The 21,150-nt window shown below is 48.5% G+C and overlaps 3 protein-coding genes across 4 annotated transcripts; all 3 read right to left on the bottom strand.

Moving 5' to 3' along the window:
- Positions 1-655: 655 nt before the first annotated feature.
- On the bottom strand, positions 656-7,777 carry LOC138111528 (acyl-coenzyme A thioesterase 1-like). The gene is made up of 3 exons (XM_069017465.1): positions 7,203-7,777; positions 4,161-4,363; positions 656-3,318 (listed from the first exon to the last, which is right to left on the bottom strand). The coding sequence occupies exons 1-3, from the start codon at positions 7,738-7,740 to the stop codon at positions 2,743-2,745; spliced, it is 1,317 nt and encodes a 438-aa protein (XP_068873566.1). The 5' UTR covers positions 7,741-7,777; the 3' UTR covers positions 656-2,742.
- Positions 7,778-7,870: 93 nt separating this feature from the next.
- Positions 7,871-14,525, bottom strand: LOC138111529 (acyl-coenzyme A thioesterase 1-like). The gene is made up of 3 exons (XM_069017466.1): positions 13,832-14,525; positions 11,943-12,145; positions 7,871-10,181 (listed from the first exon to the last, which is right to left on the bottom strand). Exons 1-3 carry the CDS (start codon positions 14,439-14,441, stop codon positions 9,576-9,578), a joined length of 1,419 nt encoding a protein of 472 aa, XP_068873567.1. The 5' UTR covers positions 14,442-14,525; the 3' UTR covers positions 7,871-9,575.
- Positions 14,526-14,910: 385 nt separating this feature from the next.
- Positions 14,911-20,318, bottom strand: LOC138110788 (acyl-coenzyme A thioesterase 5-like). 2 transcript variants are annotated; one of them, XM_069015981.1, is made up of 4 exons: positions 20,017-20,318; positions 19,416-19,557; positions 16,690-16,892; positions 14,911-16,056 (listed from the first exon to the last, which is right to left on the bottom strand). In XM_069015981.1, exons 1-4 carry the CDS (start codon positions 20,245-20,247, stop codon positions 15,475-15,477), a joined length of 1,158 nt encoding a protein of 385 aa, XP_068872082.1. In that variant the 5' UTR covers positions 20,248-20,318; the 3' UTR covers positions 14,911-15,474. The 2 variants fall into 2 exon arrangements, with proteins under 2 accessions (XP_068872082.1, XP_068872081.1); XM_069015980.1 differs by having other exon boundaries at positions 19,416-20,315.
- Positions 20,319-21,150: the final 832 nt, after the last annotated feature.

Consider the following 21,150-nt stretch of genomic DNA (forward strand, 5'->3'; position numbering starts at 1 on the left):
GGAGGGCCACGAAGATGACGAGGGGTCTGCAGCCTCCCTCTTGTGAGGAGAGACTCCGGGACCTTGGCGTGTTTCATCTGTAGGAGATGAGATGTCACCAATACATACAAATATCTCAAAGGTGGGTGCGAAGAGGATGGTGCCAGACTCTTCGCAGGGGTGCCCAGTGACAGGACAAGGAAAAACGGCCTTAAGCTGAAACACAAGAAGTTCTACCTCAACATGAAGAAGAACTGCTTTACATTGAGGGTGGCAAACACTGGAATAGGCTGCCCAGGGAGGCCATGGAATCTCTCTCTGGAGACAGTCCAAATCCACCTGGACACATTCCTGTGTAACTTGCTCTAGGTGACCCTGCCTTAGGCAGAGGACTTAGACTAGGTGATCTCCAGAGGTCTCTTCCAACCCTAAAAATCCTGTGAATGTAAACCAATGTAAGTAATGTAGCTGTAACTAAGGCCATAATTAGGCACTCAAGTTTAATGTACACTTCAGGAAATAGCTACACATTCTGCACAGTGCCTGCAATGCATATCGAGTCCCCAGGTAGCATTGTAAATATACAAAATGCTAGTGCAAAGGTTGTCTGGTTTTCAGCGGGTCCTTCTATTATTTTTTTTTGTCCAGGAAACCCAGACTCATTAACAAAAGGCTCTTCACGGTAAAATTACATTCTTTTTATTTTTCCTCCTTTTTAAACAAAGTATCATCCACTTTTCCAAACAAATATGTAACATCAAATTCTTATACATGGTTGCTTTTTAACAAAGGAAGTGTTTTACTTCTCTTTCAAATTCCATATATCTGACAAAATCTAACACTGAATTATTTTAAAAGCTTGTGCTTTAGAAATTAAGTCTGAGAACTCTTAACCTACCTGGTTTCTGTTTTATTTACAACTTAACATTTACTTTATGAACCTCCAAATTGCAATCTTGCATACCACTGCATATGCTGAGGTAGGACTGCAGTGTGGAGACATAGGTATTGGCACTGGGAGAGTGACAGAACAGGGATAGGGGAGGTGCTGCTCTTGCACATAACAGCTCCAACTGCTGAAGAGGCCTAGGATGAGGCAGACCAACAAACAGAACCCTTTCTTCTACAGTTGCCACTTGGAATAAGTTTGTAAAAAAAAGGCAGGGTGCCAGGTATGGGTGACACCAAGGAGCAAATTGCAGCAGGCTCTGGGGCTGCTCATGTTAGCAGAGGTTCAAGCACCAGATATGACTTGGCAAAAGCCTCTTCAGCTGGTGAGGGAGTTTAGAGACCAGGCACGAAGAGATCTTGTGTGGAGTTAGCAGGGGTGGAGCTTCTCTTGTAAAGAACAGATGGATAAATTGTTCAGTTGGCATTGATTGTGTGTGAAGAACATGTGACTTTAATCAAATGTAAAGGAATAATAAGAGTTGCAGAAAGCTAGTGAGACTGAGCAGCAGCATAGTGACAGTTAACTGGAGAGAGATCCCTGAGAGCAAAGCAAAACTGAGTACCACTAATGAAAGTTTTGTATCTTCCTGGGCAGCTCTCAAAGTGGTCTGACAAAATGACTTTGGAAGGAGCAATTTTGTTGATAGAGGCCCTCATTAAAAAGGCCATCAGCACTGGCACCCTTTCAGCAAGACCCTCTGGAGAAATCAACTCATTTGGGAAGAAGTTCTACCTGAATGGTGGGGAAAGAGAAGGCACTAGCCAAAATTAACTTGGATAAAAAAAAAAAAGAAAAATGTCAGGCAGTCATGGAAAAGCTATCCTAGATTTGGCTTTGGGTGCTTTTTTGTTTTGGAGGGCATTGTTAGTTTGGTTGGATTGAGTTAATCACCACTGTAAGGTGACAGCTGTTTACAGTCAGTTTAAATCTACAGGCTAGGTTTTCTGTCTCCCAACTCTGTTTCCTCCCTAAGAACAGCTGTCAGCATCTGTTGATATCATTACTAAAGAGTTCCACAAGTAATTAATCCCTACCTGCATTTGGACATGCTCTAACCTATCCAACAGAATCTTAATATCAAGTGTCAAATGCAAATCCAAGACATTACATGAACAGACAGGTACATCCCCAATACCAGACAGTGCTAGTGCCACCATTCTCCTTGGATGACAAGGAAAAGTACTCTTCATTTTTCCATTCAGCATATAGGGCTTGTTGGAAAGAAACAGACTGCGTCACCAGAAGACCACAATGCTAAGTATATGAGCCTCATTTCAAGTAGGTATCTCCAGCTTCATGTAAATGGAAAACATTTCCGAAATGTATATGGTTGTACCTTTGAGAGTTCTGGGCTAAGGTAGCTTAGGACTCCAAGCCAGAGTCATTCATGATTTGGATGTCTATGTTTATAATCTGTAATTGCCGAGGTGTGATCCTGTCTGTCACTGCTGAGGGTGCAGGCTGCCTGTTAACATTCTCTGAGTTGTAAGTACTGCAAGCAAGGAAGTACCTACTACTCTCCTCAGGTACTTGTTTCTTCATATCATGACCACTTTGAGCTGTCAAATTTGTACCACATTGCAGCCTGCTTATTGTTTCACATCTCCTCTGTTTACGTGGTTAACTTAGGCTGCTCCAAATAAATCCCTTTCCTTTTGGATTTATGCTTGTAACTAAGTAGTCATTTGGTTATTTTCATATTTCAAGGCTTGTCTCAGTCAATCCCTTCAATTCACCAGTGATCACCTGTCATTTTGGTGGCTCAAGTTCAGTCCTTGCAGGTCTGCAACAGCTTGCATGTGCTTATGTGTTCATCCCAAGTGCAAGTGCAGAAACTCCTGAATCTTTCCCCAGGAGTGTTCCTGTGCATGGGCATGTGCTTTGCTCTCTCCACCCCCCAGAACAGGCACCCCCAAAACACGATCCGTAGCTACCTGACAAAATGGAGTAGAAGGAGGATCAATTCGGTGACCTGCTCCTGGATAACTCAGGAGCTCAAAGTTCTCTTTCCCGTGCTGGCATAGACGCCTGATTGCCAGCTCAGCATATAAGGAGCTCTTCCACATCCGATCATCTTCCCCTACCACTAAGAGAAAGTGACCTTCTGCTTTTTCAATGGGGATCACGCAAGGAGAATTAGCAGGATTCGTTGGATCATCCAGAGCTTCAAAAATGTCAAATACACCAGTGTCAGAGACACTGACTTTGTTCATATCAAAACGCAACCCAGGCAGAGTCATCTCACCATAATGGAGGTCTGCAACTGTGTTTGAACTACAGCCGGAGATGGAGACAGCAGCCACTACTTCTGGCAGGAAGGTGATCATGGAGAGTGCTAATTCTGCCCCTTTCCCAGTCCCAATCACTCCAACTCCAGGTCCTTTCACCTTCAGATAAGATAGGGGGTGGAGAAGAGAGGAAGAAAGGAATAAAGGAAGCATGCATTATAATGGGATTAGTCATTAAATGACTTTGTAGTTGTTTTATTAAAAATAAAGGTTAGGTTAATTATTGATGTGACCTGTTGGAAAGTGACAGTCTGGACCCAGGCTCCTCCTTCCATTTACAGTCTTATTTTCCAGAGACACCAAGAGATATCAACCCCCCCCAAAAAATGCACAGACAGGCACAAGACATACCATCACTCGATCCTTACCTGGTCCCTACTACATATATTAATGCAATTTTTTTCTCATTTTCCTAAAACATTTGCAGGGAATTCAAGCACAGTCTATGGTTTTATATGTCTCAGGAAAATAAAGTAACCTCACAAATTACACCTGAAGGATTAGATAAGTAGCATTCGTCTTGTCTTTTTCTAGCCTGGAAAGTAAAACTGAAAGCAACATCTCACATAATCAAATCCATTTTTTCAACTACTATTGAGCAGTGTCATATCCTCCTCTCTTAAAACTAATTGTTGTCATGTAAAAAAAAAAAAAAACCAAACAAACACATTTTTATCACCACTGGCCCTGTTTGGAGGATACTCCAGCATTCACTATCCTACTGATCAGCAATCTTCTAGCTCCAGCATGAATTCATTTAACAGACAGTTTGTGCTGGAAGAAATTCACTTTCCCCAGTCATATGCATAAGCCACTATTGGGCCTAAACTTGCCCAGCAGAAACTGATACTCAAATGTAAAAAAAAAAAAAAATCACCACCCCCACTTAGGCATAACTGCTGAATCCTCCCTAGTCCCAAGAGATCTCTCATTACACTCACCTTTGGGTGACGCTGTAGGAACCTTGCTGCCTCCTCAAAGTACTCAAGTTTTAATTCTTTCATGACCCTAGGAAGATCTTCAAAGTCAAAATATGGCAGAGAAAGAGCAGCAAAACCATGGGTAGCCAGGAGACTGGATCTAAATTCAATCAAGCCTCCTTCATCACCGTACATGTCAATCACTCCTGGAAAGGGGCCATCCCCTGTATTAAAAGAGAACAAGTCCAGAGGAAAAGTTATCAAACGGGACACTAAAAACTATCTGGTGAAGAGTGAACAACAAAATACAGAATGCTTAACACATCTGCTATTAATAGTCATTACTTTTCCATTTGCACAGCAGAGATTAGGAGAACCTGTGCTGTATCCCACTTCAACTATTTCAAACTAAGAATAGGTCCTTACGTTCCTGTAAAAACATGTGAAGTTGGAGATTTTGCTTTTTAAAAAAAAAAACAACTGTTATAAATGTATTTTCAAGGGTCTTAACCTCCTGCCCTCAGGCCAATCATACACCAAGTCAGCTATTTTCCCACAATGTCACATCTTAATTAGCAAAGTGCAAGCTCATGAGTAATGAGGCAAGAGCACTGAGCCCTTGAAGTAAATTCTACAAAACTGACATAAATTCTGGAATAAACTGCATTGAGCAAAGCACAACAAAGATAACCCATTGTTAAAATCAACTGGATTTATTAGCTCTGTCTCAACATCAGCACTTTAAGACTTGGCAGAAGAACTGCTCCTACAGATGTGACAAGACAGAAGGTAGAACTGAGAGCTGTTTGGGTGTGGCTGTGTGTGCATGACTGATGTACAGATAAACATGCACATACCTGTGTACAGTCTGTCCCACCAAACAACAGAAATAATCAGAACCACAATTTTAAACAGCCATGCTTTTGCAGCCAAGGTCGTGTTGTAACATGTTTGTATGCCAAGCCAGGAGATCTTAGGTTAAAAGGCTAAAGATGCTACTTAGTGGAGCTTTAAAGACCCCAGACAAGCAATTTTTTTTCTTTTTTTTTTCCCCCGGCCACCAGATGTCATCTCTGATGTGCCCCAATCCAGCTCACTACCACTGTCTCTGCACAAACAGGACACACTTGTTGCAAAAGTGTGTTACGTTAACTCTCTGACACTACTTGTATGTATGTGCTAAAGGAAAGGTCTCTGGCATTTCAACACACTTGAGAAAAGGAGGTTTTGTATAAGACATGCTAAATGTCTTAGGTGGAAAGCTCCTAAATTAAAGCAGTAAGAAGTCAGAAATACTTTTGGATTCTTACTCTTTCAGTTCTGATCTTTTTTTCCACTGAAGTTCAATATTCTACTTGAGAGAAAATATGTCAGGATAAACTTGTTATAATTCCATGATCAGCAGTAACCTTTAGTTAGCAGCAGCCAGTGTAGGTGGCAAGAAAATACCTATTCATTCACCACCCCTATCTGGAAAGCCTTCTAGCAAGAGCATGTAATCAGAACACAGTCATACACGAATGTGTTTCTCTCTCATGAAGACAACCTTTAACTTGCACAAGGATCCTGGACTGCCTCTCTTGAGTGCCTATACATGCCCAAGTATATGGTTCCTGCAGAGCTCACTAAAAAGCAGGATAAAATAGGCTAGACAACTTTACTAACATTTAAAAACAAACAAACCTCCACATCTGTAACTCTTATGCCTGAATTAAGAAATCACTTTCATATTAAAATTACAGTGTAAGCCCATTCACGTCCTCTAACTTTTACCAAGAATGGTTCACATTTAAGATTCCTATCCTAAAAATATTAACATTTTTTGGTCCCTTCAGCAAAGAGGGGTATGGTAGTAATTCTGTAACTGGATCCTCCATCATGAGGGATGCCAGTATCATTTAAGCAATTATTCCAGACTTTTCCACACTATTACAATGCCAGACTTTCTAAAGGGGAAAATGCAGTTTCATCTTGCAGATCTCTGGATTCCCACTGAGCTCAGCAGAAATCGAACTCATCCTCTAAGGCAGGATAGATCAAAACAATGTCTCAGGGATGGAAAATCCAGCATGCTGACTAAACATCTGAAATTCAAAGTTCAATCTCTGTTGTTTTTTTCTTCAGTGGACTTTGGATCCGTATCTAAATGGATTAAAAAAATCATTGCTTTGGAAATCATTCAATGAAAATACTTAAATACTTAACAACTATAGGGATACTTACAGGAGTTGCTGAACGAAGTAGTTTTACATTAGAGGTAATGTGGAGGGCAGTTCCACTACCACAACACTCAGGGAACTAAAAGACGTTTAACTCATAGCTCAAGTGTACAAACACAATCACTGGTGTAACGTTTCGTTTCCCAACACCACTCACAGACCACCAGAATATCAAACCTCATAAAGCACAACCATCTCATAAGCAGAACAGGCAGAACTTGCTCATAAATCTATTCTGTCTTTATGCCACAAAAGTAACCCAACTACTAACTTAGCTTTGGCTCCAGTGTAATAGAGGTGGAATACACGTATTTTCTAGAATCTCTTCTGCTGCTCTGCTTCCTGGTTGTGTTTCACAGGGAAGAAGAATACCTTTTAAATTCAATCCTACTTAGGATAAAATCCTTGGGAAATTCAGCACAGGCTCACAGAATGAAGCTCATCAGCTTTTCTGGATGTTAGATTCTGGTACTCCAGAGCGAACCTACTGAAAAACCACAGGCCGAGCCCAGCAATGAAATAAACGCTACGGCCCCTGTTCTCCTTCAGCTGCGGCCCGTCCCGCAAGAGCCGCCTGCCCGTGCCCGCCCTGCTCGGTGCCGCCGAGAGGGACCAGGCGGGGCGGCCATGCATAAGCCGGGCCCTGTCGCGACAAGCACTTGGGCTATCTTCAAAGAGTTCAGGGCCACCTGTCTGCAGGGCGGCGTTCGGCTGTTGGGGAATGCGGATTCCCCGGGTGATAGCCTCTGCATGGGTTTGTTTTACGAGACTTTCCTTGCTCTGGTCAAAGAAGCCGGGGGATTCCGCCGGCCCCAGAGCGAAGGTCTCGGGCCGGGACACTCACCCGGCGGCAGGAAAAGGGAGCCCCTTACGACTCCTTCCTTCAGCCGGATTCTCCGCACGCCGGGGGCCGTGAACAATCGCTGCACCTCGGCCTTGGCCACCACGGGCCCGGGCATGGCGCCGGGCGGGCTGTGGCCCTGGTGGACCAACACCTCCACCTTCATCGGGGCGCCGGTGCTGCGGGGAACGAACCGCTGGTACGGCTTCTCCATGCCGGCGGGGGCGAGGCTCCAAAAGAGCCCCATGGGCTCCACGCCGGTGTAGTCCCCGCCGTGGGAGGCGTCCGTGCCCAGGTGCAGCTCCCCGCGGCTGTCCGCCCGGTAGTGAGCGCACGACTGGAAGAGGCAGCCGCGGTCATCGGCCGCCACCGCCCGCAGGGTCACCGGCTGCCCCGGGCTCAGCCCCGCCACCCGCGTCTCCACCCGCTCGTCGGCCGGCCCGGCGGCGGGGGACACGGCCAGGCTGGCAGCCCGCCGGGCCGGCGGGGCACGCAGCAGGGCCCGCGCCGGGGCGGCGGCGGCGGCCAGCGCTCTCCACATGGCGGCGGCAGTGGCGGGTGCGCGGTGTGGCCGCGCCGTCCGCAATATCGTACCGCGGCCGCCGCCCCCTCCAGGCGGCCCCAATCGAGAGCAGAGCCCCTCCCCACCCCCCCAGCCCCGGAAAGGCCGTCCGCCCCGGGCCGCTCCTGCCTCCCTCAAGCCGTCCAACCGACTGGAGCAGCGAGCACTGGAAAATCCGCCAGCCCGGGGCCGCTCCCGCCTCCCCCAAACCATCCTACCGACTGGAGCAGGGACCCGGGGGCAGCGGTTAAAGTTTCACTTTAATCCATTGCAAGCACAGTGGATACAAAACGCACGAACGGGCCTGACGTACGGGCAGCAGCCGAGGCTGGATGCGGGCTGCAGACCCTGGCGGGTACGTGTTCGGACATAGTGCAAATACGCCAGCAACACCCATCGTCTTTCCTTTCACCCTCACGCTTGGGTGTCAAACGTTTCTGACGATGCCTGGCGGACTGAGCGCTCACCCCGCTCAGAGAGCAGCGGGCGTGCAGCCGGAGCCCCGCTCCGCCGCAGCAGGCCGGCCGCCTCACCGCCCCTTCCAGCCCGCCTCAGGCCGCACAGCACTCGGCCTCACGGAGCCACCGTGCCAGCCCCGCAGCCGGGCTGTTCTCAGCAGCCCTGACGAGCAGGCAGCTGAGAAGGCATTTAGGGAATGTATAGGCAGGGAGCTCCCACAGTGCTGCGGACCTCCACAGGGATACCCAGCCATGCTGAGGAGACACCCATCAGCGGCTCCGGGATGACGACTAACAGGACCCGTTCTGTTGTTTCTTCACGCTTATGAACTTCCACAGACTGTTTAAATGCCTCATTTCTACTGCATGTGCTCAGAATGTCACATCAAGCTATGGGCTGTTTGTTGCCTATAAACGTGAAGTGTTACCTGAGGGTGCTGGCACAGTATTGCTGCTTTTGGTAAGCAAAATATTCGATATTGTTAAGGCAAATGCATTTTACCGGTGTGGGAGAAGGGGAAGGAGCGACAAAGGAGGGAGGAGTGCACAGGGAGAACAGAAAGATTACTGGAGGCAGGAAGAGAGAACTGCTGCTTCCAGAAAAACTAGAATACTGGAACACAAAGCTGGGTAATGGGATACGTTTCCTCTGAGAAGGCCAAGGCACATTTTCATCCCGGTTCTCAGCTTGGATGAGTTACCTACTATTACCGCAGGCCTGGTTCTTAGGGTATATCACCGTGTCCCACAGCCATGGGGAGGAGGAGGAGAGAAGATCCAGCAGGCAGGAATTGTGCAGCAAGATTGATTAATTTAATTATTTTACAAACTCTTTCATAGACTTTTTTCTTCACAGTCTAATTGGACAAAGGATCAGCCACCCCTTGGGGTGACTGGCTAAAATCCTAAAGCATCCATTATCAAAATATTTTTCTACTATACCATAAACAAGACTTCTCAAGGTTGCAGGTGGCTTGGTTGTTTACATACTCTGCTACCTCTTCTGTGAGAGAGAAAAGTCTCTCACGGACTTAGAAAATAGCAAGAAAATCCTCACTAGCAGCATTTTTCTATCTACAACCTACCACTTCAATTCACACTCAAAGCACACACAGCCTTACCACCATTTGTTTTCCATAGCCTGTAACCCCATACTACACAAAACAGGAGGCCAAGACCTCTAACCAAGATTAGAAGAGGGTGTAAAAAGGAAGCAGCTTTCTTACTTTCACCCACCATCATCCTCCAAGAAATCTAATAGCTTATTCTCTGGTGTTCCTTGTTCTTATTCTGAGCCATTTAACAAAACAAACTTGAAACACCAGCATCTTCATCTGTAAAGTAACCTAATTCTTATCAGAGCTTACTGGATGTTCCAGATGGCTTGCCTGTGAGGTGTTTATGAAAGAAAGCTTGGATATGCTGCCAAGCATCTATCTGTGCCTTGCAGTGTGCCTTGGGCTCCCCTCCCCACATCACAGGCTTGCCAAATAGCAGGTGCATTGAAGCTGCACACATCGGGAAAAAGGGAGGTTCGATGTAGTGCCCTGCTCCAGGATAACAGAGTATCTCAGGCTTTTCCTTCCCATGAGCTTGCAAACGTTTGCTCCCCTCAACTGCAAAGAATTCACTTTTCCAGTTGTGATCATCCTGGCCAACAATGAACAAGAAGCAACACTCAGCCTTCTCCAAAGGGATAAAGCTTTGCTGGTCAGGCCCTTCTAGTGGATTGTTCAATACATCAATAATATCAGCAATCCCGGACTTGCTGACCTTGATGCGTTTTAGATTGGCACCAAGGGGTGGAATGGTGATGTCCTTATAGCGGAGCACTGCACCCACATTTGCCACTGAGCCGTTGATAAGGGCAGTGGCTGCAATGCCCTTCAGGAAGGAGGCCATGGAGATGCACAGGTCACCCCCCTTCGAGTGTCCAAGCAAACCAATTCCTGGACCTTTAACCTGGAGGTGAGAGAAGAGAAACACCAAGCAATGAACCAAGCATGCCACTTCTTTAAAATGTTGCCGCATTTGCAGCTGTTTCTGTCCCAAATTTGGACCCCAAGTATAGGCATCTGAGGTCCTGTGTGCAGGGCCCATGTCTGAGGGATCCTGGGCACTGTTCTGTGCTTGATTTATGATCCTAAGCCCTACTGAGACTTTAGCATCATCCTAACAAAGCTACAAGGTTCAGTGCTGAAGCAGAGAGTACAGCTGTGCTTGCAAATGCAGTCCCAGATTCACTTTATTTATAATGCAGTTGAGAGAGGAAGAGGGAAGAAGCAGGAGAGGCCTCCTCTACAATTGCTTTCTTTCAGTGCAAAATGCACAAAGTCAGCAATGAATATGATACTGTCATCACTTATGTTAATGTATTTCTTATATTCAAAGTTCCCCTATTAAGAAGCTAATGTGGGGTAGCAGGCTCCACATGAGCTGCTCTCCTGCTTCTCTAGAATGCTTGGTGTCTAACCCACAGGAAGTAGTCTGAGGTAGCTTACTCTTTTATCTTAAAAATAAAACCTATTAAAACAGTTTTTCTAAAAGAATTGTATAGTCCTCTGGAGTCAATCTAGAAGAGGTTACCTTCATTTTCTTTCACACAAGGCAAATTAACTAGAATAGGAAAGTTAAATGACCTTAATGGGTGCTGAAATCCTCTAAGGATATTGGAAGAAGGTTAGCTAATGCCACAACTGCTTGAATATTCAAAGACTCTCAGGGGCAAATAGGCTCTGAGACAATATCAAAATTGAATACCTTCTGTATCTTATCACCAGTGTAACAGGCTTCAAACCCCCTGACTCTGAAACATGGGAAGGGGGAAATTAGAAAATACGGCTGAAACTTTGCAACACATTAAAAACATGGTGAGAATAGTAGTGGAGGTGTTAATGGGAGGCAATGGTACTGTACTGCTCTCTGGGAAAAAAACCCAAAACCCGCAGGGGGAAGCAATTTTCAGATTTTTTTGGGCAGAGAGGTGGCACGAGCAGTTAAGGTTAAGGTGATTAAAAAGCAGCCAAGACCTTTAACAACTACTCATCTTTCTGAGGTTGAGGAAGGTATTTATTTTCATTCTCCAGAGAAACTAAGTGTTGGTTTATGCAGTTCTAGCTACTGTCATGGACAGCTACTTATACGGAGATGCAGAACCGAGCAGGGTTCTCTTCTGAGAGGTGCTGAATTAGAAGGATCCCTAAGTGCACAACTAGCTACTAAAACCCACACTTATCAAATACCAACATCTGGAGTGATTTTAACAGCTTATAAAATTCACAGCAACAAATGTGTATTGGTGGAATTCCTTGAGTTTCCTTGGTTTCTCTGAGACCTGGATCACAGAAGGTTATCATGTGCTCCACAGCCAAAAAGGACATTTAGTTCTGAAGGACATTCTACAGAGCATAAATTTAAAATCCCCACTGGAAGTCCAGTAAGCCTTCAGGCAACTAGCACCCTAGTTATGACACTGGCTTGAATGGAGTAGAAATTACCAGTATGTGACCAATGTGTCACTGTTTCACCTGGCCAGTTCAAAAGGAAGAGTTGGAATAATCTGCCAGAGAGCCACGGTAAGGGGAGTTAAAGATATAGAACAAATAAATTACAGCCACTTCAACAGCGATGCTATTTTAAGTACAGCAGCTCTGCCCCATCTGCACTCTGACAGGACCTAACTAATGAGAGTTCACTGTAGTGAGAGTCAATGAACAAACCAACCTGGGCGTGTTGTAACATATAGTTTACAGCTTCCTCAAAATATTCCAGGTGGAATTCCTTCATCTCTCTGGGGAGATCTTCATAGCTGTAGAATGCCAGAGCCAGCACGGCAAAGCCGTAGTTGGCCAGCAGGCATGCCCTGTATTCAGGGAGTCCTCCTCCAGTTCCATACAAGTCAATAATTCCCGGAAAGGGGCCATTTCCTGAGAGAGACCACATAACAGAGCACATGAACCCACAATTTTTAATTTATATTCCAAATTCATAAGCCTGGGAATGTGTCTTTAAAAAAAAAGAAAAAAAATTAGAGCAGCAGAATGGTCTTAAGGGTCCAAAATTACTGTGACAGTTTTAATGAAGTGGCTACATTGCTTCAAGATCAAACAAATTAGCACAAATTAGCAGGCCTGCTAATGTTTTAGATAACATCAGGGAACAGGCAGCTGGAAGAGAAGGGATCTTTTGACAGTCACAACTAGTTCTCTGTATCATGTAAATTCACTGAAAATGTATCCAGCTCTGCTTCAAAAATACCCAGGCGGCTTCTCCTTAGTGCATTTCTCAGAAGGCTGATCAAAAAAATCTCATCTTCTGATGGTTCCAGCTTCTCAACTTCAGTGTAAATGTACCTTATTTATTCTGGGATTAAGAGAAGAAAGTGTTTGAAACCATCCTTGCTTACCTGGTAAGGGAAGCATTACATTACGTCCATCAGGGGACAGAGACTGAAGTCCAGAGCTGAGAGGCATTGCTGCAAACTGCTAACAAGGTATGGAAAGGAGGAGGCCAAGAGGGAGACTTCCATTCCTGCTCAGGAGGGAGAGTGAGGCTTCCCTCAGGTGTCTGCACATCAAACATGGGCAACAAGCAAGAACTAGAAATTCACCTCCAGCCTCAAAGAGACAGATGAAGTCAGAGCAGTCAGAGCCCAGGGTGTCCCAGCACTGGCTGGGACAGCACATATGATTTTAGCACTGTCATGGAAGAGTTATCTGGGACAGACAGGCAGGGAAGAAAGGGGAGAGGGGAAGGCACGTGATACATAGAAGAGCTCCTTGAGTACATGGGGTTCCAGAGGCATGCTTGGTGAAAACCTCTGTATCATAGGGGGAAGGGAAGGTGGGATGTGGTGGGGGTGTGGCTATTACAGAACCAAGGGAATGCAATAGATGAGGTTTCCTACAGACAACTAGCAGAAGTCTGGACAGCTGCTGGACGGACAAAACAGCATTTGTCAGGCAATCTGAAAACCTCACAGACCCTTTTCATTATATTCTGACAAAAATACTGCTAGGGCAAGTCTGTCCAATGCTTTCCTTGACCTTCTGCTCACAAACAGGGAAGAACTGGGGACAAATGTGGCAGCAAAAGGCAACTTGGGCTACAGCAATTAGGACATTACTAAGTTCAGGAGCTGTGGAGAGGCTGGAAAGGGAAGCAACAGGCTTAAACTCTGCAGTTTAGGAGAGCAATCCTCTACTTAACTCAAAAGAATTGCCATCTGAATTTCCTGGAAAACAGCCAGGTAGAGGAAAGGTACCTTGAAGACTGGCTGGCTCCACCTCCCATGGCATTTGGGAACTAGAAGTGTACTGTGATCAATGCCTTCGTGTCCAATAGAAGTCAATTAAACAAACACATACGTGCTTCACCACATGCAGCTGCTCTATGTGAGGAGTACGGCCAGCAGATCAAAGCTGGTTGAGCTGATCAGGCCACTCCTTGAGGAGTGTCCAGTGCCTGCTGGCAAGACTCAGCTCCCCCTTGTCCTCTGCTTGGTACGGAGCTCCAGGGGAGCCTGGAGGCGGTCTGGCTCCGGGCCTGGGAGTGCGGGGCCAGAAGTAGAGGCAGCACCGTGGGAGGAGGAGCCTGGCACGGCCGGTACTCACCGGGAGGCAGGAAAAGCGTCGCCCGGATCCTCCCCTGTCGCACCGGGACTCTCCGCACCCCATCCCGCAGGAACACCCGCTCGTGCTGCGCCTGGGCCAGGAGCCGCCCCGGGCGCTCCCCGTGGCCTTCAAACACCTCCAGCTGCAGGAGGAAGGGGCTCTGCACGTCCCGCTTCACCAGCCGCCAGAAAGGCTTCTGGGGCTGCAAAGCCCAGAGCAGCCCCATGGGCTCCAGGCCGGAGAAGCTGCCTCCCGGCAGCGCAGGACAGCGGGCGAGGTCCAGCTCCCCGTCGTCCCCTGCCTGGTAGTGGGCACTGGCCTGGAAGAGCTGTCCCGTCTCGTCCCGCAAGGACGTTCGCAGCGTGACCTGCTGCCGCGGGCCGAGCCCCTGCACAGCGATGGCCAGCGGCTCATCGAAGAGGCTGCGGGCGGCGGGCGACAGGCGGATGGAGGGGGCCATGGAGGAGAGTCCCTGGGCGGGGGCTGTCCCGGGGCTCCACGCGGGGCTGCGGCTCCGTGGGGCTGCAGGCGCGGGGCCGGGCCAGGGCAGCCGCCTCTGCGAGGCGCGGGAGCTGGCCCGGCACACGCAGCGGGCACTGACCTGCCACATGGCTCCGAGTCGCTCCCCGCCAGGGGCGGATTCTAGGGCAGATCCTCGCGGGACCAGGGCCGGGCTCGGGCCCGAAACGCCGCTGGCACGCCCCGGCAAGGAGGAGCGGGGCGGCAGCTCCTTTGTCCTGCCCGCCTACTTCCCTCCTGCCTGCCTGCTAGCCAATTTCACTGCCTTCCTACTTCCCTGCCTGCCTGCCTCCTCTTTTTCTCTTCTGTCTTCTCCCCGCTGCCTTCCCCGGCTGTGGGAGGGTTCTTCCAAAGGCTGCCGAGTCCTTGAAACCCGTCTGGCCTCGGCGAGCTCCTCGGTGTCCCCCGGAGCTGTCCCGGGCCAGGGGGTGGCTGCGGGAAGGGGACATGTGGAGAGGACGAGCAGATATGCTGACGAGCCACCGAGCAGAATCGCAGTCAGAATTCACTGGACAGAGAAGGGCCGGTTCTAACCAAAGCACAACAAATTACTCCAAGACTTTCAAATCTCAGTCTCTTTATTACAATTCTCATCCAAATAACAAAGAAGGTAAATGATCTTTCCCAAGGCTTAACCAGAGACAGCCCAGCATCCTGGCTATAGCAGCCATTCTTACACACTTCCAGCAGCACAGAGGTCAGAGATGTTTCCATTTGCAATGAGACATTCACCGTAAGAGCAGTGAAATCCCTGCTCCAAAACTGTCATTTGGGAGCTCAGCATGCCCTGAGGATAGCATGTGCATGTAGAGACCACAGTGACATGGAAAGCACTGTCAAGTATTAGAAGAATAGAAACCACCCAAGAAATGTAACTGTGCATTTTGCACATGGCCTGTTTTATCAAAGACTAATGCAAAAAACACCACTCCTTTTCTTGACACTTGAGCAAAAAGGTTGATGGGAGAACAGAAAAGGCAAACCCATTTACTTTCTGTGTTATGGATGTGCAAAGTGGTGGAAGATACTGTAGTTGTACTGGTGCAGCTGTGACAAGGTTTGACCTGATAAATGTAGCAGAATTTATCAGATCTGGTTGTTCAAAGTTGAGTGTTGCTTGCACATTATTTGACAATTAAATACTTTTTGAAAAAAGCCTGGATCTGTGACCAAGCGTGAACCTGAGCTTTAGAATAAGCCCTGAGCTCCCCACCCAGGACTGCCCGCTTGTGAAAAACGGGGTGGCTTCCTATGGGGTACAGAGGGAAAAAGGGAGGCTCTATGCAGTGCCCCGTTCCAGGGTAGGAGAGAATCTGAAAATTTTCCTTTCCTTGAGCCTGCAGAAGCTTGCAGACTTCAGTAGCATAATACTCACTTTTGACTACACGGTCATCTTGTCCCACAATGAATAGGAACTGTGCCTCAGCTTTCTCCAGTGGGATCAGGCTTTGGTTGCCAGGAGCTTGAAAGGGATCATCAAGGACATCAGAATAATCAAGAATTTTGGAATTGGTGGCCTTGGCTTTGTGCTCATATAAGGTCAAAGTGGGGATTGTTTTATCCTTGTAAGAGAGAGGAATACATGTAGCAGCAACAGGGCCATTGAGGGAAACAACAGCCATGATGTTCTTCAGGAAGGCAGCCATGGCAAGGGACACTTCACCTCCTTTGGAGAAACCGAGCAGGCCAACCCCTGGACCCTTCACCTGGGAGACGGGAGGAAATGCTCATCAGCACTGAACTGAAAAAGATTCATGGAGGGTAACATTGTCTAATGCTGAGAGTTTGCAAAACCACATGAAGAAAGTGATGGTAATATTTACTTTTTCTTCTGGACAAATGATCAGCACACCCTCCCACACTCCCCATACTTCCTCCCCACTCTGTACTTCAAACCACCCTCATGCAGAATGTTCCCTGGTGTTCTGAAATCGGGCAGGAGGGGGGGACATGATTTCATCCATCTGGGGACAGGTTGTAGGTCACAGCTATGAATTGTTAGTCTTAGACACTGGCAGATGCTCTTTACTTTTCACTCTTGAGACTGTAGGAGGACATTTAGTGGCAATTGATGAAGGCTTTCTCCTGCACAACCTTCCCACCTTCTTATGTCTGATCTGTCTCTTGTGACATTGCTTTGTGATCTCTCTCCACCACCCTTCCAGTGCACATATGCTTAACCCTTCTCTTTCCTAGAACTCAGACACCCAAAATCCTTGCAAAGGCCAGCCCTGCCAGGTGAATATTTCTGCAGCTTCCTCCAAAGATGACTTGGGCAAAGTGAGAGGACTTTACAGGAGTGATTCCTGGAACCCAGGGGAAACAGGGGATGTTCCTACCTGGGGGTGCTGCAGCATATAGTTAACTGCCTCTTCAAAATATTCCAGTTGGAGTGTATTTGGTTTCTGGGGCAGATCCTCAAATTGATAATAAGCCAGGGCCAGTGTGGCAAAGCCATGATTGGCCAGCAGGCTTGCTCTGTGCTCAAAAAGACCTCCTCCAAGTCCATGTATATCGATGATTCCTGGAACGGTGTCTTCTCCTGGAGCAAACAAGACAAAGATCAGAATTGCCTGAAATTACTCCTTTCAGTGTTTCTGTGGTTTAGAATGCATCAAATGAGGTACCAAACAGGAACTGCAGAAAAGCATCTTTTGTGGAAAAGACATGATCAGTCAGCTGTGCAGTGTCAGCACCTGAAAAAATTCTAGAGGGTGTTGCAGAGGAAAAAAGGTGCAGGAGCAGAACCTCTTAGGTAAGGTGCAAACCCTTATTTGTTTTAGGAATCAGCAGTATTGTGCATTGTGCTTAGGGCCAACAGGCAGAGAGTCTTTGGTGAAAGAGTCTTGTCCCAAATTCTTATCCTGTAAGCAGCCCTGTAACAACAACCTCTTCACCTACCACTATAAAAATCCTCCAGGTGTCATGATTTGATAGATGCAATGCAAACTAGAAACTGTAAGCTTTTCTGTTTGTGTTGTGGATTTTTAACATTTGGGATCCCTTGAAAAGCTGTGAGTCACCCAAACCAGTACTTTGTTTCTTTGACAATCATGTCTAACAGCAGTCAGTATCAAATTCTGCACAGGATGCCATAGGTAGCTCAGTGGATGATCAGAAGATCTCTGTTTGGATCTTTATTGGTCCAGGATGCTCTTTTCCTCATCCTGGGAAAATCCTGCACTTGTCTAGCCAAGTGCAGGGGAAGAGAATACTTTGTATGCTGCATCCCTTCAGCCTGATTGGTTTTGGGACTGCAGGCCTCAGGGAAGCTCCACAAGCCGCAGGCCAGAGAAAGTGACCCTGGACCAGTTGGTGAGTGGGTAAGACCCAGCTCACACCTAATTCTGGCTTCAGGAGAGCCACAGGCCTGAGTGGGCTCATGCCTCCCACCCTTTGAGGATGCCTTTCTGCCACAGTCTCACACCCTGCAACCACAGTAACCCATGCATCTGCAAATAAGGCTGCAGGTGGAAAGTGGGAAGTGCTGCTGGGTCACAGAGGTGAGGAGAGAGAGTGCAGAGCATCTGTTCACTCTCTGCCTTGGACCAAGGAGAGCTCTACCATCAAAAGTGCTGCTGTGCTCTTCCTTCTGTGGCTGTTTGCATGCAGGCAACAGCACGTCTACTGGCTCTTCACAGGCTATAAGCACTCAGAGCAGTGGCTGTGTATCCAGGGGCCAGGAGTGCAGTTGTCTGTGGCCCATGGCTCAGCTGAGTGTGGCAGGGCTCTGTGGACTTGCACTGAACATGCACAGAAAAGGTGGTAATGCTGAATAAGGCTGTGGGGGTGCTCAAGGGAAGAGTGACAGTACTGTAGCAAAAGCCCTTTGAGCTCTCTGTCTCTACATGGCCTTAGGTAATTTGCTGAGGAGTATCCAACTCCTGAATCTGAATGTGGCTATGTGTGGTGTAGAGAGCAGTCTCAGGAACTGAAAATCATGATGGAGTGTCTCAGTGCAGGGCAATCTGAGTGGGGTGAAATCATGGTTGTGAAACACATCTCCAAATAGAAGTAGCAGAAATACTGACTACAGACTGAGCTTATGGTCTTGCTAAGTGGAGGATTGTTTGTGGTGGCAGTACAATGGGGATAAACTCTTTATATCCTGTGCCTAGGAAACAATTCAAAGTGCCAGGGAGTGTGTGCCAAGGGCTTATCATTTTAAAACAGGCAAAAGGAGGAGGTCAAGGGACTCTGAGGAAATGCACCAGCATTTGAATTACTGTAAGTGTCTCAGCTCAGGGGAAGTGGGACATTTTGGATATAAAGTGTATGCAGGTGGCTTCTTCCCTCTCCTGGTCAGCAGGTGGAGGTAGAAGCGAGGCAGAGGAGGGAGGCCTGGCTTTGTTGTGGGCGGGATGCCAAGTCTGTGAAATCAGCCTTCCCACGCCCTGGACTCTGGCAGGGAAGTATTAGTGTAGCTGCCCAGAAGATGCTAGAGACAGGTGGTGTCGTGGGCTATTCTTAAATCTCAGAAACGTGCTCTGCACCTTTTCCGGAGCAATTAAATTGTCTTTTCCTGCTGGAAAGATTTATTCCCTGTAAATGTTCTTAAGCCCCTCCTCTTCCCTCTTGTACTAACTGATGATGTTCACGCCAGTATGGGGGGGCCATGGTCACCAAATAGTTACTATAATTAGTTGCTACTGGTGGAGGAGGGAGAAGGATTCCCCAACCCCAATCCCAGTGAGTAGGAATGCCAATGACTGTCACAGAACCCTTCCCCACCACTCTCTTCAGCAGCTTCTTGTCTCTAGCAGCCCTCCCGGAACACACTCACTTTCACTTGCCGTGAATTTCTTCGAGTTTGTTTTTTTTTTAACTTCAAGCCCTGCGTAAGAATGGTTAGTCCTCTGCCTTCTTCTGCAACCGTGTCCTGGCACATGCATGGGCAGGTGAATTGGGAAGGATGGTCAGGCTTGTCAGTGGCACGGGAGGGGGGGCGGGAAGGACTGGGGAAAGGACAAGGGCTTTAATGGACTCTTTCACAGAGGTCATGGAACAACTTGCACTAAGAAAACACTGATTTAGAGAAAACAGGATGGCTGCAGTTGGTACTCACCGGGAGGCAGGAAAAGCGTCGCCCGGATCCTCCCCTGTCGCACCGGGACTCTCCGCACCCCGTCCCGCAGGAACACCCGCTCGTGCTGCGCCTGGGCCAGGAGCCGCCCCGGGCGCTCCCCGTGGCCTTCAAACACCTCCAGCTGCAGGAGGAAGGGGCTCTGCACGTCCTGCTTCATCATATACCAGAAAGGCTTCTGGGGCTGCAAAGCCCAGAGCAGCCCCATGGGCTCCAGGCCGGAGAAGCTGCCTCCCGGCAGCGCAGGACAGCGGGCGAGGTCCAGCTCCCCGTCGTCCCCCGCCTGGTAGTGGGCACTGGCCTGGAAGAGCTGTCCCGTCTCGTCCCGCAAGGACGTTCGCAGCGTGACCTGCTGCCGCGGGCCGAGCCCCTGCACAGCGATGGCCAGCGGCTCATCGAAGAGGCTGCGGGCGGCGGGCGACAGGCGGATGGAGGGGGCCATGGAGGAGAGTCCCTGGGCGGGGGCTGTCCCGGGGCTCCACGCGGGGCTGCGGCTCCGTGGGGCTGCAGGCGCGGGGCCGGGCCAGGGCAGCCGCCTCTGCGAGGCGCGGGAGCTGGCCCGGCACACGCAGCGGGCACTGACCTGCCACATGGCTCCGGAGTTGTTGAGTACAGTGTCTGCATTCAAGCTGAGGCTTCTTCTGTAAATGCTGTTTCCCACACACAGGTGAGGGGAGGGGAATGAAGACAGAAATGGTGTGGGCCCACACGTGCTGGGAGACGCCAAGTCTGCCTGGAGCCTTTGCTGCATTGCTGCCAGCGCCCACGGCAGGGCGGGATCATCACAGCTGATCCTCTGACACTGGTGGAGCATCTCAGCCCAAAGAAGAGAAAACTCCAGGGACACCTTATTGCCACCTTTCAGTACTTGAAGGATGCCTGTAATATGGGGACAAATTTATTAGCAGGGAAGTGGCTTTAAACTAAAAGACAGTTGATATACATTAGACATAAGGAAGAAGTTTTTTATGATAGGGTGGTAAAACACTGGCCCACATAGCCCAGAGAGGCAGTAGATGTCCCATGCCTGGAAACATCTGAGGCCAGGTTGGACAGGGCTCTGACCAATCTCATCTAGTTGAAGATGTCCCCGCTTATTGCAGGGGGGTTGGACTAAATGACATTTAAGGTCCCTGTCAACCCAAACTATTCTGTGACACTATGATCTCCAAAAGGCAGCTGCTCTGTCCAGACACTTGTTGATGTATAGTGTGCCTATCTGCTGTGGTAGAAGTTCCCTACAGCAGGTCTGCTGGACTGGACACAGGCACAGCTGCAACCCTCCTTCCTGGGTTTCTCCCACGGGCTCTGTCTTTTTTCTCTCAAACTCAGCCAAGCTGCAGGTGTGGGAACATCTCAGGCAGAGACAGCCCCAGTAGCCCAGCACTGCTCTCCTGGCATCTCCTGAGAGGTGCAGTCTTGCACCTTTTATGAGATGACAGCACCTGGCATGGCCATGAACTATTCAAAGATTGTGTCCCTCCTTTCCTCCTGCTCTGTTGCATTCTCTTTATGCCTGTGCCCAAACAAAGAGCCTTACCCATGCCAGGGCAGGCCCAGAGGTGCAAGGCAGTGCTGCTGATAACATCTGTTATGAAACCTGCTGGTAGGGAAGGACTACAGTAGGGACGCCCAGGTGCTGAAAACATGACAGGGCTGAGAGGCAGCTGCTGGCTCTGAGGTCTGCCCCACGTATGCCAGGCTTGCCTGGAGGACA

This window comes from Aphelocoma coerulescens, chromosome 5, assembly GCF_041296385.1.
Source record: "Aphelocoma coerulescens isolate FSJ_1873_10779 chromosome 5, UR_Acoe_1.0, whole genome shotgun sequence".
Classification (NCBI taxonomy): Eukaryota; Metazoa; Chordata; class Aves; order Passeriformes; family Corvidae; genus Aphelocoma; species Aphelocoma coerulescens.

Bases quoted from the DNA above. Each gene is read 5' to 3' on its own strand.
- LOC138110788 (XM_069015980.1), bottom strand. From the start codon at position 20,247: ATGCTCCACCAGTGTCAGAGGATCAGCTGTGATGATCCCGCCCTGCCG. The intron at 16,893-19,415 runs GTGAGTACCAAC...TGTTTGCTCCAG, and splicing joins GACGCTTTTCCTGCCTCCCG to GAGAAGACACCGTTCCAGGA. The intron at 16,057-16,689 runs GTAGGAACATCC...CCCGTCTCCCAG, and splicing joins ATATGCTGCAGCACCCCCAG to GTGAAGGGTCCAGGGGTTGG.
- LOC138111529 (XM_069017466.1), bottom strand. From the start codon at position 14,441: ATGTGGCAGGTCAGTGCCCGCTGCGTGTGCCGGGCCAGCTCCCGCGCC. The intron at 12,146-13,831 runs GTGAGTACCGGC...GGTCTCTCTCAG, and splicing joins GACGCTTTTCCTGCCTCCCG to GAAATGGCCCCTTTCCGGGA. The intron at 10,182-11,942 runs GTTGGTTTGTTC...TCTCACCTCCAG, and splicing joins ATATGTTACAACACGCCCAG to GTTAAAGGTCCAGGAATTGG.
- LOC138111528 (XM_069017465.1), bottom strand. From the start codon at position 7,740: ATGTGGAGAGCGCTGGCCGCCGCCGCCGCCCCGGCGCGGGCCCTGCTG. The intron at 4,364-7,202 runs GTGAGTGTCCCG...CTTTTAATACAG, and splicing joins CTCCCTTTTCCTGCCGCCGG to GGGATGGCCCCTTTCCAGGA. The intron at 3,319-4,160 runs GTGAGTGTAATG...TCTTATCTGAAG, and splicing joins TCCTACAGCGTCACCCAAAG to GTGAAAGGACCTGGAGTTGG.